The sequence below is a fragment of the Rhincodon typus genome, chromosome 18 (genome assembly GCF_021869965.1).
Source record: "Rhincodon typus isolate 14 chromosome 18, sRhiTyp1.1, whole genome shotgun sequence".
NCBI classification, from domain to species: domain Eukaryota; kingdom Metazoa; phylum Chordata; class Chondrichthyes; order Orectolobiformes; family Rhincodontidae; genus Rhincodon; species Rhincodon typus.
In genome coordinates, this window is record NC_063349.1 from 29,238,036 (window position 1) to 29,252,503 (window position 14,468).

Consider the following 14,468-nt stretch of genomic DNA (forward strand, 5'->3'; position numbering starts at 1 on the left):
TTGGTGTAGGTACATGAATCCAGGTTATGCCAATCAAGATAGAATTTGGATATGTGGTGGTAGTGGTTATGCAGTAGTTATTTTGCTTAATTTTTATTTTTTAATCTTTTATTACTTTTCCTGTTGAGCATTGGGTATACAGTGAGTTAGTGAACTTTAATTTTGATTGGTCATGTCCCACCTTCTTCTCATTGTTGTACAGTTAATATTATGTTTCCCTTTTCTTTAAATTACATAATGTGGATAAATTATTCTGGAAAGAAATTAGTAATTTCCAAGAAAAGCTCTCATTTTATGCAAAGGAGGAAGAAAAAGCATTATATGCAAATAGAAAATGTTACAAAAATGCAACAAGCAATTCAATATCTATAACGGACGGAATTATGGCACGTTAGTATGTACCTTCTATTAGAACTGGAGTACATAGCTGGCATTACGTTTCCTAAATGACTTGCACAGGGAAATCAATTTTTTTATGATCTAAATTATTTGTTGCATTTTGCAAGTTACCTCATCATTTTGGTGATGTCCAATGATGTTGTGGTGTGACAATCAAGGGGTGAAGTACCTTAGCCATAAATTAGTTCAGATGTTTATTTAAAATACAAGTAGAGCCACTGGATAGCCTTGTGTTCAACCTATTATGCCTTATTTTGTATGAAAACAGTTTGTTTGGCATATTGACAAAACAAAGTCAATAATGATTCTGGAATTGAATAAGATTCTTATCAAATTAGGCTTGCTCCCACAAAATAACAAAATTGAAAAAGTCATTCCTTTCAAAAAATATACTAAAGTGAATGGATAATTTAAAGTTTTAAATCTATGAACCCAATCACATCCAGTCATAAGATTAGCATTAATGCAAGCCTGGTGCAATACTAGAAATAAGATTTTTTTTTCACCTAACAGCACATATATAGAACGAACCTGCAACAAAAATGAATGCTATGGTTAAGCAAATTGTAAAGTAGCTTTGCACATGACTATTAATCTCTGTAATCTTCGTTCCTTTTTATATTCGTGCATATGGACAATTGACTGGGACATCGTGACTGAGCTTTACCTTCTTGCAATGCTTTCTATGATGACTCAGTTTAGGATTGAATTATGTAGGAAGGATAGCCTTGAATTTTTTAGATGAATGTTTTCAGGAAGAGTTTCAGAACTTTCCTTTTCTTGGAGGTGTTATATGATGTTATTCTCTAACGGTGTATTACTAATAAATTAGTTAACATCTATGACAAGACCATACCTGATAAATTGAAAGAGGTGATTCAGTGGCTTCATTGCATTCCATGTTTTGTTCCTGTGTTTTGCCTACATTTGCTCCATCATGTTGATATCTACTGTTTAGGATAAAATCCGAAGATTTTTAGAATGTTGCCTTGGGGTTAAAAACTAACTTGTCAAGGGGCTGAAAATCTCGTCTTATGACCCTTCTCATCAATTCTGATTTCCTACGTCACTTTTTCTCTCTGTTTTCATTTAAAATGCAACAACTGCCTGACTTCTCTGAGAAAGGAGTGTAATTTAGGCAGTGAATTTGATGTCTCTTCCCACAAGGTAGTTTCTTAAAATATCCTACATTTTCTGCCTGTTTTGGGGATGCCAACAATTTTGACCAATTATAATGCACTCAATATAGAGCAGCTCTAAGCTCTGAACTCTGTTCTGTGTCACATATTGAAGTAACATCTGAATCATTTGAAGAAACTTATCTAACCTTAACTAAGGATCTGCTTTTGATGGTATTAAGACTCAGATTTTTCTTGTGTGGGTGGGAGAACTAATGCTAAATATTTAATGCAGTAGGCAAGTACAGGTAGCCATTTGATTTTCTACTGTTCTATGCCACAAGCTGAGGAAATATCAGATATATTATAATATGTATCTACAGTGCTGAATTTATTGATTTTTAAATGCATAGATGTAACATTCAATAAATATTTAAAACATTTAAGCTCGTAGGAGTTAGAATGCAGACACCCTGGATTTATAGTGAATCCAGCTTCTCTTTGTGTTAAATGAATAAAAATATCACAAGATAATGAAAAATGAAAAATAGAGAGTTCAGTTCTCAATACAATACCTTCTATGGGAGACAAGTTAGGTGAGCCTTAGACCAACCCTAGACTTGCTTTCTCATTTAGACCCCATTATACTGTGCACAGTTTTTGCTCTTTCTCCAAACAAAATTTTTTTTTTTTTAAAGAGTTAATCTCTCATCTTCTCAAACAAAGTGGTAGATTTTCTTTTTCATGGTTTTTATTTGTCTCAACTGTCTAGATGCATGATAATAACTATCATCTTTAGACTTAATCAATAGCGAGCGCAAGTAAATTTCTATTGTATTTTCACTTAAGCTAATCTATATCATGAATAGAATGTGAAGAAGACAAATATAATAATAATAATCACTTATTTCCTTCATTTGAAATTCCAGGATATTGCAATTTAACATGATGTTAACTCTTCTGTCAGCAACATTACAAAATTTCCCCCAGATTTGGTTATTGCAGCTATTGATAGTTGTGCTTGCAATTGCTGGGGAGTTGTAATAATGAATCCTTTTAGACTTTGTTGGAAAATGATGGTTGACTGCATTTTCTTCTTTATAAGTTGAGGCTTTTTGGTTGGTGGATGATTCATATATGTATATTCTGCCCTTTATAATAAAATGGGATTTCCTATGTTGGCAGCTACTTAAAAGTCTGTTTGAGTTCAGAGCACACATTTTTAAAAATAGAATTACAACTTTTGCCCCTTTCCTGTTTAGGTTCCCCCATTACTGTCACCTGCCACATGATCTCCTCTAACTGGGAGTGAGCGACGGTCTAGATCCAGGATGTCTCTGTTGCTGCTGTCAGTTGCTGCTTTTTGATTAGCCGACAGGAGATGCACTTCTACTGGGTGGGACTGGTGCTGCTAGTTTTCCCTTTCACCCTCCGATGGAGCGCCTTACTGCTACACAACACTTCATGTGGTGAACTGGACAAAATCTGGTGAAGCTCTCGGTGAGGACAAGTGAGTTTGAAGGTCCTTAAAAACTGGAGTTTGAGAGCTTGTGACAAACACTTCGGTTAATAATCCAGAGCTGCTGCTGCTCAAACTTCCACTTCAAAATTAATATCTTTTAAAAGAAAGAAAAAATGTAGCTAGAAAATCAAAACAAAATCCAGCTAAAATGTTGTATATGGACGTTTATCAGTAGTTCACAACAAAATTTAAAAAATGCAAACTAAAAATACATTAGAATATCAGATGTGAACATGACAAAGCACAATACTGTAACAAATAAATAAGAGACTACTATTGAAAAAGGCTTCTGGGGGAAAAATGTGCTTTGAGACCTGCTTAATTTTCCTTGGTGTAACTTCTAATTAAAATCTAAAATGAAACCAATCTGTCTTTAATATACTGTGCTCATCAGCCAGTGGTGAAGAATATTGTTGAAACATATCTGTCATTTACAAAATGAAACACTGTGCTAGTCTTCCGTCTGGTAATCAAAACACCTAGACTACGTTGGCCAGCATACTGATACAGTTGAATCCTGACGTAAAGCTGTTTATCATGAAATTATGTATTTAACTGAGAATTGCTGCAAGTGACTGAATTATGCCTTTACCTTGTCACCAACTTAAAGAACAAACAAATGGGAAAGTCTTTTAAGTGTACATTATGCAGAACGAAAACAAGTTAAATATGATTTGCTATTGTGACATTATAAGGTATCTAAATCCTTTTCCTTAAACACATACATGTGCTAAACAGAAATTCTACCATGTAGATCTAAAGTTTACTATTAGTTTAATTTTAGTTTTCCTTAGAATTCATACGAAATCCTAATCCAAAATTTATTTTAAAAAGCATTTGCACTCTAAGCCAATCAACATAGAATCAGAGAGCCCCTACAATGTGGAAAGAGGCCACTTAGGCCATCAAGGGGCGGCACGGTGGCTCAGTAGTTGGCACTGCTGCCTCACAGCTCCAGAGACCCGGGTTCAATTCCACCCTTGAGTGTCTGTGTGGAGTTTGCACATTCCCCCCGTGTCTGCGTAGGTTTCCTCCTGGTGCTCCAGTTTCCTCCCACAGTCCAAAGATGCTAAATTGCCGGTAGTGTTCGGGGATGTGTAGATTAGATGTGTTATAGGGGATGGATCTGGGTGGGATGTTCTGAGGGTCGGTTTTGGGCCAAAGGGCCTGTTTCCACACTAGGGGTTCTATGATTTATGATCTAAGTCTGCTCTGACTGTCCAGCGAGTATCCCATCCAGACCCAGCCCCCCCTCACCCTGTTCCCATAACTCCATATTTACCACAGGTCATCCACCTAGCCTACGTCTCTGGACACTGTGGGATAATTTTGCATAGCCAATCCACGTAACCTGTACATCTTTAACATGCAAACTCCACACAGGCAGTCACCCAAGGCTGGGATCAAATCCAGGTCCCTGGCGTTGAGGTGGCAGTGCTAACCACTGAACCCACCGTGCCACCCGTGGATTTGCAGCTTAAGTGTCCTGAATTAAAATTTTCTTTCCAGCTAAGTTAACAATGAAGTTGATAAAAGGAGGAATGCACTATTACTACGTTAAATGTTTAGTTGAACATGTCTAAGAGTGTCACAATTAATAATTCAAAATTATAATGGAAATTTTCATGGAAGTTCTTAACAGTTTAAGTTGTTAATGGGCGCAAATATAATAATGCTAACTCTGCCAATTTATAGATATGTTCATTTAGTTGTTAAAAAGTGAACAACTCTTGAACAAGCAGGGCTTTCCTGAATTGTGGGCATAGAAATGTATGCGTTTTTAAAGACAGACTGAATTTGGGTTCTGACTGTCATCATCTCCTGGAACTCAAGCAATGACCCACCATCTCTGTTTTGTCATCTTGGCTGAGATGTGTATATGTTTCTCTGATTGCTATAATATTGATGTTATCCCATATTGTGCTGGGCGACATTGTTGGTGCAGTACAGCTGAGGTGTGAGTAGCCTTGTCGTCATGACGGTAGACTAGCAACTCAGAAAAATTTATTCAAAGCCACTATGGCTGTTGAATTGAATTCAATAAATGTGTTCCTATGTGGACTCGCACAAGAAATAAAATTGAATATCAAATGCAAGTAATTCACTAATCAGCTTTTGGGGATGAAAGAAACCAACTCTCAATATTAGGCAAGTACCATATAGAATTAATTTCATAATGCAACTTATGATAAAATATTAAGCTTTGTCTATGCTGTATATGTCATATGAAAAAACTAAAATATTACTTTTGTCAAGTTAAGTCCTTTCACATTTAACTCATCTTAAAAAAAAAAAAAAAAAAAAAATTCTAACTTCTGTCTTTTTTTTAAATAAAGTTTCTGGGTACTGCTTGAAACTTTCCTCTGTGCTTCTGTTTACTTCTATCTAAATTGAGTTGCAGTTTCCCTTTCCCCTTCCCTTCCATTTCCTTAGTGGCTTTATTTTGCCTGATTTCCTTCTCTTGGCGAGGAGAACAGTTTTACACTTCAAATTCTGTTGGGACTAAATTTTGGTGACTGAATAGAAAAACATTGTTTTACTTTATTATGACATGGAGACAGGCAGCTGAAGTAAATCAGCGTTTCTACCTCTGTATTCACAACATAGTAAAATTAAAACCTTCAAAGATCCTTGAAATTGAACCCAGTGGTTCCTGACGAAACTTTTGAATAACCAAGCCCAGCATCTGTGAATAATAAATTCCATATACCACCTAAACAAAAGACTTAGCAATTTATTAATAATGTTGTAACTTTACTTTGTTGCTTAATTTTACTCTGTTAATCTATTGGTTTATGGTTTAACTCCAAAATCTTTTCAGCCTCCTTCAGACAAATAAACAGACTGACAAATGAATACAGTTAAGGGATAAATAAAAGAAAATAACAAAACTGGTCAGATTACCTAAGTGGTTTTTACAAGGTTTTTTCTAGACTTGGTGGAACCAATTTCCAGGTACTCACTTCGTTAATAGGCCACTTCTGCTGTCTTTTTAAACGTAACGCTCTTCCCTCGACAAGGCATCCGCAGAACCTTTTGATCAGGATCCAAAGTGCAATTAACTTCCAGGCCTGGTCTCTCAAATAAATAGAAGTTTGTTTGGTCCATTTTTCTTTTAACACCAGCTGTGACCCGCATTCCAAAAGTCATCATTAGCTCACAATTCCCAGTTCACCGCTTCAAACCAAAATTAATAAAAGAAGTTTTAAAAAAAACATGAAAAGTCAGCAAGGGCTCTAACAGCATGTATATTTTCCAAACGATCAATTTTATTTATACTAAAACTGTTTGTATGAACAATTTGTTGTACCAGCTGCCTTCCTAAGCTTGATGGGTTTATGGGCAGAATTGATTAAACACTTGCTGGTTATCTCTCTCCAGATTTTCTTGGAGACTTGATTCAACTTGACTTCTACTTTTAACCTTTTGGTTTTTACTAGGCTTGCAGAGTATAATCGAACTCCAGAAACATCCAGAATCTGATTCATGTTGGCAGTTGTATTGTGACACTAAAGACAAAAACAGCTTACAATTATTTTGTACCATTGACATAATCAAACATCCTGAGTTGCTTCACAAGAATATAATTAAAAATGTAGCTTGGAATCGGTCAAATAACACGATATTAGATCAGAAGACCAAAAGAACAGTCAAAGGAGTAAGTTTTCAGAAGTTTCTTAGAGGGAATTCCATAGAAGGTTTGTTTTCTCGACAACTATATGAAGAGCTGACTAGAGGACAGTCTTTAGATTTAGCATTATGTGATAAAAAGGGCTAATTAATACACAATTGGCAAAGGAACCTTTTAAGAATGAATAACCATAGAGATGACATGATAAAATCAAATTTTACATTATTTTTGCAAGGAGGTGAATTTGTCTAATGTGATTGTGGTTTGGTCTGAATCAAGGGTGTTAAAAATGTGTAAAAAGGGAATAATGACGGCATGAGACCAAAACCGGCTGAGGAAAATACATGAAAGGGCGTGTGTGTACATAAATAATAGTCTTTAAAGAACTATTACATGGCTTACAGCAACTATATATTCCTTCAAGGTGTAAAGACTCAAAAAAAAAAAGTAAGTCAACCGTGATTGACAATGGATGTTAAGGATTGTATAATATTAAAAGGCTTAAAGTTGCTGGAAATAGTGTCTGATGGTTGAGAGGATTTTTAAATACAACCAAAGGGACCAAAAAAAAACTAGTAAGGGAAAGGAAAATAGAATATTAATGCAATCTAGCAAAAAACAGTGTGAAAGCTTCTATGGGTACATGAGAAATAAACATTCGGCTAAGATGAATGTTGGTCCATTGTAGGCAGAGTCCGGCAAATTTGTAATAGGGAGTTAAGAAATGGCAGAGAAGCAAAATGATCGTGTTGTGTTTTTTTCACTGAAGAAAGTACAAGAAATTTCTTGAAATTAGAGATCCAAGTGACTAGGGAGGATAAGGAGTTTAAAAAATGTGCATTAGTCAAAAGATCATAGAGATAGTTGATGGTCTTCCAAAATTTCATAAATTCTAGAATGATGCCTATAGTTTGTCACACTAATGTTTAAAAAAAGAGCAAAGGAGAAAGCAATGGAAATTCAGGCCTGTTAGCCTTTCATTAGCAGTAGGGAAAAAGTTAGAATCTAATAGAAAATATAATAAATGGGCACTTGGGTAATAATAATCTCACTTGGCACAGTACACATAGATTTGGAAATGGGAAATCTTTTGTAATGAATTTGGAATTTTTTGAAGATGTTACTAACAAAACTGGTAGAGTTGATTGACATAGTTTACTTGGATTTTCAGAATGCTTTTGATAAGGTCCCCTTCAGGCGATTGGTCAGTAAAGGTACAGCTGAAGGGATAGGAGGTAACATACTGGCATGGATTAAGGATTGGCCATCAGGCAGAAAACAATAGAAATAATAGGTCAATCTTACCTTGGCGGACTGAATAGTGGGGTACCACAAGGATCAGCCCAGAGGCCCCAGATGGTCATAATAAATATCAATGATTTAGATGTGGGAACCAACTTAAATATTTCCAAATTTGAAGATGGTACGAAGATCAGTGGGAGTGTGTTGCAAGGAAGCTGTTCAGTGGATTCAGGAGGATTTAGCCAGGATTTGTTATTAGGCAAGAACATGGCAGATGAAATATAATGTGGAAGAATATGAGGTTATCCACTTTGGTAAGAATAGCAGATGTGCAGAATATTATTTCAATAGTGAGAGGATAGAAAGATATGAAGGCACCTAGCTGTCTTTGTGAATAAGTTGCTGAGGACTAACATGCTGCTGTAGCAAGCTATTGGGCAGACTAATGGGAAGTTAGCCCTTATTCCAAGAGGATTTGAATACGGGAGTAGTGAGGCCTTCCTTCATTTGTTTAGATGCTTGGTTAGACCATATCTGGAGTAGTATGTTGTTCAGGAAAGATATTATTGCTATGGAGGAAGTGCAATAAATGGTCTACTCCTGTTCCCATGTTCCTGAGTTCTGGAATTTTGGACATAGGCATGGCTGCCAGTGGTGGAACGATTATAGTGTGACAGGAATAAAAGAGCACAAGTACATCAGATTTGAATTGGAGGATGTTGCAGAGATAGCAGGAGGGCAAAACTAAGGAGAATATGAAAACGACAATGAGAATTTTGAATTCCAGATTGTTGCATGACCAGCAAGCAAGGTTCAGATTTCCTATAACACAAACATTTGTTTTTGTATTTGAAATAATAAATTACAGACTAAATCTTTAGGATGAAACCTTCTGGAAAGAATCCCACAGAATTCTGAGCAGATTCATAGGTTCATACAGTGCAGAAAAGGCTCTCTGGCTCATTGAGTTTGCACTGACATAACTACCACTAAAAATATGTAATCCCAATTTCTTACATTTGTCCCGGACCCTTGTTTTGATTCTTAATATTGATGTTCATTCGCATAGCTGTAGTTATCCTTATGTGAGTGGGAATTTCAAGGTTGTGATAGGAAACAATAAAGTACTATTTTTTTAAACTAGTGCTTATCACAACTTGAGAACATGTCGAAGTGCTTCACAGCAGTTGATTTGCCTTTTTAAAGTATAGTTGCTGCTGTAATGTAAGAAAGCAAACCAGTTTGTGCTCAGCAAGATTTCCCAAAGGCAATGAGGGAAATTACTGATATTTGTTTTGCATATGTTGATTGAAGGTAATGACCAAAACACTGGAAGAACTTACCTGTTCTTTGAATAGTTCTATGGTATTGCCATGCATCACTCAGCGAACAGGAAATCCAAGCCCAGCTATTCATGGAGTCGTCACCAAAGTTTTATAAAAGTCCACAAACTTTGTGAATTCCCCTGTCTTTTTAGACTCAGGTTAACAAAGTATGGAACAAGGCTTCAGTGTTTCACAAGACTTGCTAATAAGTAGATTCTAGGTACAGGTAAACAACTATGAACTGTTGATATATGACCAGTCAAACTTTAATCTGTTATAAAACTCCCCCTACACACAAACACACACACACACACAGGCAGAGACAAATGAATAAAACAAAAATGATGTTATGGGTGGAGAGAAAAACTGGAAAGGCAATTCAATTGTCTCTGTCTACAAGCTTCACTGAGATGATCATTTAGGCTTAGTAGGACTTGCTTCTCCTTAATCTCACTCCAGATATTATGACTTACCTACACGAAGCGCAGAGTGAATGATTCACAGCACATAAAGTCCCTGAATTAATCGTTTAAAGTAACAGCTTACAGCAACTGGTGAATTGTAAACCCACTTTCTTCAGGTTTAGGGTGTTTTCACTGCAGAGAAAAGGACACCAGCTCCCCTTTCAGAGGTCCAAAGACTTGGCTATTTTGTCCTTATCTACAAGCACTGTGTAATTGGCTCAGTACTCGTGTACTGATATTAATGTTAGTTCTACAAATAAGAGCTAAATTCTCATTCCATTACACTACTTCTTTCAGTAGTTTCTTTACTCAGTTCTGAAGAAGTATCACTGGACTTGAAACATTAACTCTGCTTTCTCTCAGATGACAGATGCTGCCAGATCTGCAGAGTTTCTCCAGCAATTTCTGTTTTTGTTTCTCCTTCAATGCTTTCTAAGCTCACTGTGTTTGTCAGACCAACTTTCTTACTCTCCCAATCTGATACCCACTAATCTACAAGCCATGCATTTTTTTCTTCGGTTCCATGTTTGATTCCTTTTTGATTAAGTTTCTATCTCACTATGGTACCAAAGCAGTTTCACTTGACATCAATTACAACTTTGTAACTGTGCCAAAGGTAAGCATAAGAAATTAAAGTACAAGTAGGCCATTTGATTCCCATCATGCCTGCCCCGCCATTCATTAAGTTGATCTGCCCCCAAGCCTCAATTCCTGTGTTGTGCCAGCTCCGCATAGCCCTCAACTCCCTGATATTTCAATAAAAGCTATCTACTTCCTCTTTAAAGACTTGATGATCTAACCTCCACATTCTTCAGTATAGAATTCCAGACATTCACTACCCTCTAGTGGAAGGAATTTCTTCATGTCTGTTTTAAATGTGAATTACAGAACAGGGGGAAAATGTCCCTTTGATTGAGATGTCCCACCCCCAGCAGTGGAAATATCTTCTCAATTCTACTCTGTCAAGCCCCCTCAAAACGTACGTGTTTCAATAAGATCATCTTTCATTCTCCAAAACTCTAATTAATAATGGTCTAAGCTTGGTAAGTCAACCCCTTCATCTCAGGAATCTGCCTAATGAATCTCTTTTGATCCGTCTCTACTGCCAGTGTATCCTTTTCTTAAATATGGAGACCAAAACTGTACTCGGTACTCCAGGTATGACCTCAATAAGCCCCTGAACAGTTGAAACAAGGCTTACATAGCTTGGAACTCCAACCAAGGAATAAAGGCTAAAAGTCAATTTGCCTTAATTACTTGCTGCAACTACATGCTGACTCACTTTTCTGCATTAAACTCAATCTATCAAGTTTTTGCCCACTCAGTATCCCCTTTTAAGATTTGTTATAGAAACTAGGAGCAGAGTTATGCCGTTTGGATCTTTGAGCCTGCTCAGTCATTGATTATGATCATGGCTGATACTTTACTACAATGCCATAGTCCTGCTTTTTCTTCATACCTATTAATCGGTCAGATATTAAAGGCATCATCGATTACTTACTGAATACGTTCATCTACCAGGCCTCAACAGCCTTCTGTGGTAGTGAAAACCACAGGTTGAAGAAATGTTTCATCATCTCAGCCCTAAATGATCCACTCTGTGTCCTAAGATTGTGGCCCCTGATCTTGGACTCCCCAACTGGAGGAAACATTCTTCCTGTATTAAGTCTGTTCAGCCCTGTTGGAATTCTATAAATTCCAATCAGATTTCCTCATTCTTCTAAACTGTAGTGACTACAGACACAGTCTAACTAATCTCTCCTTCTAGGACAAACCTGCCATTCCTGGTTTTGGCCCAGTGAACCATTGCTGAACTCTGTGTGTAGCAAATATAGCCTCACTTGGGGTTATGTAACCAGCACAGTATGTCTTCCTGCCTACTTTTGTATTGTCAGCAAATTTGGATACATTAAACTCTGCCCCTCCTCCAAGCCATTAATGTAGATAGTCAATAAATAATTGATGCACTAGGACCGATCCCTGAGCACTCCAGTTATCTCTTTTCAACCTGAGAAAGACCCATTAATTTCAACACCCTGTGTTAACTAATCCTCAATCCATGTTAATACATTAATGCCTGTATCTTGAGCTCCTATCTTTAAATAACTTTTTTTGTGATGCCTTCTCGAATGCTTCTGGAAATTCAAATGCAGTACATCTACCAGTTCCCCTCTATCAGCTCTATTTGTTATATTCTCAGAATGCTAGCAAATTTTAAACTGTGATTTTCCTTTCACAAAACCATGTTGAGTCTACTTGATTACGATCAGGTTTTCTGAATGTCCTGCTTTTTTCTCCTTAATAACGGGCTGTAGCATTTCCCCAATGACAGGTGTTTGGCTAATTGGCCAAAGGTTCCTGTTTTCTATTTCCCTCCCATCTTGAACAGGGGCATTCCATTTGCAGTTTTCCAATTCACTGCAACTATTGAGAAAGTTCTGGAATATGTTGACGAATGCCTCCACTATCTTTGTAGCCACATTCTTTTACAACCTTGGATACAGGCCATCAGGTCCTGGCAACTTGTCTGCTATTAGACCTATTAGTTTGTCGAATTCTTTATCCTTCATGATAGAAACTGTTACAAGATTGTTCTGCCCATTAACATCTTGCTTATGTTATCTTTAATATGTTTATAGTGTCTTCCACTATGAAGACTGATTTAAATTATCAGCCAATTCCCTGCTCCCTGTCTCTAATTCCCTAGCTGCTTCTTCCAAAGATCCCACAATTACTTTAACTGCTCTGTTTTTTAAGTTGCAGAAGCTCTTGCTATTTGTTTTCAGTTTCTACAAAAAATTCTCAAATTATCTGGCCCACTAGCTTTTGCCACTTTGTATGCTTTAGTTTTTGTTTTAGATATTCAAAATTATAGAGATCTGCAGCACTGAAAAAGGCCCTTCAGCTCCTTGAGTCTGTGCTGGCTAAAAACATGCATCTAACTATTCTAATCCCATTTTTCAGCAGTAGGCGCATAGCTGTGTGCCTCAGTGTCACAAGCGCGTACCTAAATGCTTCTTAAATGTTATGAGGGTTTCTGCCTCTACCACCCTTATAGGTGCTGAGGTCCAGATTTCCACCATGTTCTGATTTTTAATAAAAATTTGCTGACATCATCTCTCAACCTCCTTCCCTTACCATTAAATCCACGCACCCTGTTCATTCATCCCTGCAACAAGGGGAAAAGTTCTCTCCTATCTATCCTTTCTATGCCCCACATAGAAGGGAATGTAATTGAAATGTGTAAAACTGTCTCCTCTGCTCCAAGGAAAAGGTTCAGCAAACCTTGCCTGCTCTTAAACTCTATGCTTGGCTAATTAAGATGTGTCCCATTTTCCTCCTTAACCACTTTACCCACCAGTTCCACTACATTTAAGGAACTGGTAAACATACACATCAAGATCCTTCTGATCCTTGATGCTTCCCAGGAGCTATCATTCACCTTGTAATCCCTTACTTTCTTTGTTCTGCCCAAGTACATCTCCTCATTCTTATCCCAAATTGAATTCCAGAGGATGGTGGGAATCTGAAACTCAAGTTACTAAGTATGGTGGAGGCAGAAACCCTCATAATATTTATCAAGTATTTAGATGTGCACTTGCGATGCCAAGGCAAACAATACTGTGGGCCAAGTGCTGGAAAATGCGATTAAAACAGTTAGGTGCTTGTTTTTTGTCTGGCTCAGATTTTATGGGTTGAACAGCCTTTTTTCTGTGCTGTAGATCCAAGTCTAATTATAATGCCGCTCATACATGCCTCCATTATTAAAGTCATACAGCATGGAAATAGACCCTTCGGTCCAACTCATCTGCGCCAACCAGACATCCCAATCTGACCTAGTCCCATTTGCCAGCATTTGGCCCATATACCTCTAAACCATTCCTATTAATATACCCGTCCAAAAGCCTTTTAAATGTTGTAATTGCACTCGCCTCCATCACTTCCTCTGGCTGCTCGTTCCATACACACACTGCCTTTTGTGTTTAAAAAAAAAAAAGGCGCTCGGGTTTTGAACTCCCCCTCCCTAGGGGAAAGATGTTGGCTATTCACCCTATTCATGCCCCTCATGATCTTATAAACCTCTACAAGGTCACCTCTCAGTCTTTGATGCATGAGGGAAAAATGCCCCCGCCTATTCAGCCTCTCCCTACAACTCTAACCCTCCAGTGCCAGCAACATCCTTGTAAACCTTTACTGCACCCTCTCAACTTTACCAACATCCTTCCTATAGAAGGGAGACCAGAATTGTATGTAGCATTCCAAAAGTGGCCTCACCAGTATCCTGTACAGCTGCACCATGATGTCCCAACTGCTTTACTCACTGTTCTGACCAAGGAAGCGTACCAAAGGCTGCCTTCACTACCTTGTCTACCAGAGACTGCATTTTCAAGGAACTAAGCACCCCTAGGTCTTTTTGTTCAGCAACACTCCCCAGGGCCCTACCATTAATTCTATAAGCCCTGCCCTGGTTTGCCTTACAAAATGTAACCCCTCACTTTTATCTAAATTAAACTCCATCTGTCACTCCATGGCCCATTGGCCCATCTGATCAAGATCCCATTGTACTGAGATAGTCATCTTCACTGCCCACTACAGCATCTATTTTATTTTCTGATTTATACTTTGTCCTACAGTGAAGCAACTCTTTGGTGGCCTATAGACCACTCCCACCTTGGCTGCATTCCCTTACTATTCCTGTTTGCTCCCAAATTGATCAATTGCACCTATGTTATCACTCCTCACTACACTGACACCTTCCTTCAATAA

At 37.6% G+C, this 14,468-nt stretch overlaps 1 protein-coding gene across 1 annotated transcript in view; it reads left to right on the forward strand.

Moving 5' to 3' along the window:
- bmt2 (base methyltransferase of 25S rRNA 2 homolog) overlaps positions 1-14,468 on the forward strand; it is a 77,842-nt gene that overhangs the window by 1,744 nt on the left and 61,630 nt on the right. The window contains exon 2 of the mRNA XM_048607901.1: positions 2,933-3,027. Coding sequence (XP_048463858.1) covers positions 2,933-3,027 — 95 coding nt within the window. The remainder of the gene's footprint in view (positions 1-2,932; positions 3,028-14,468) is intronic.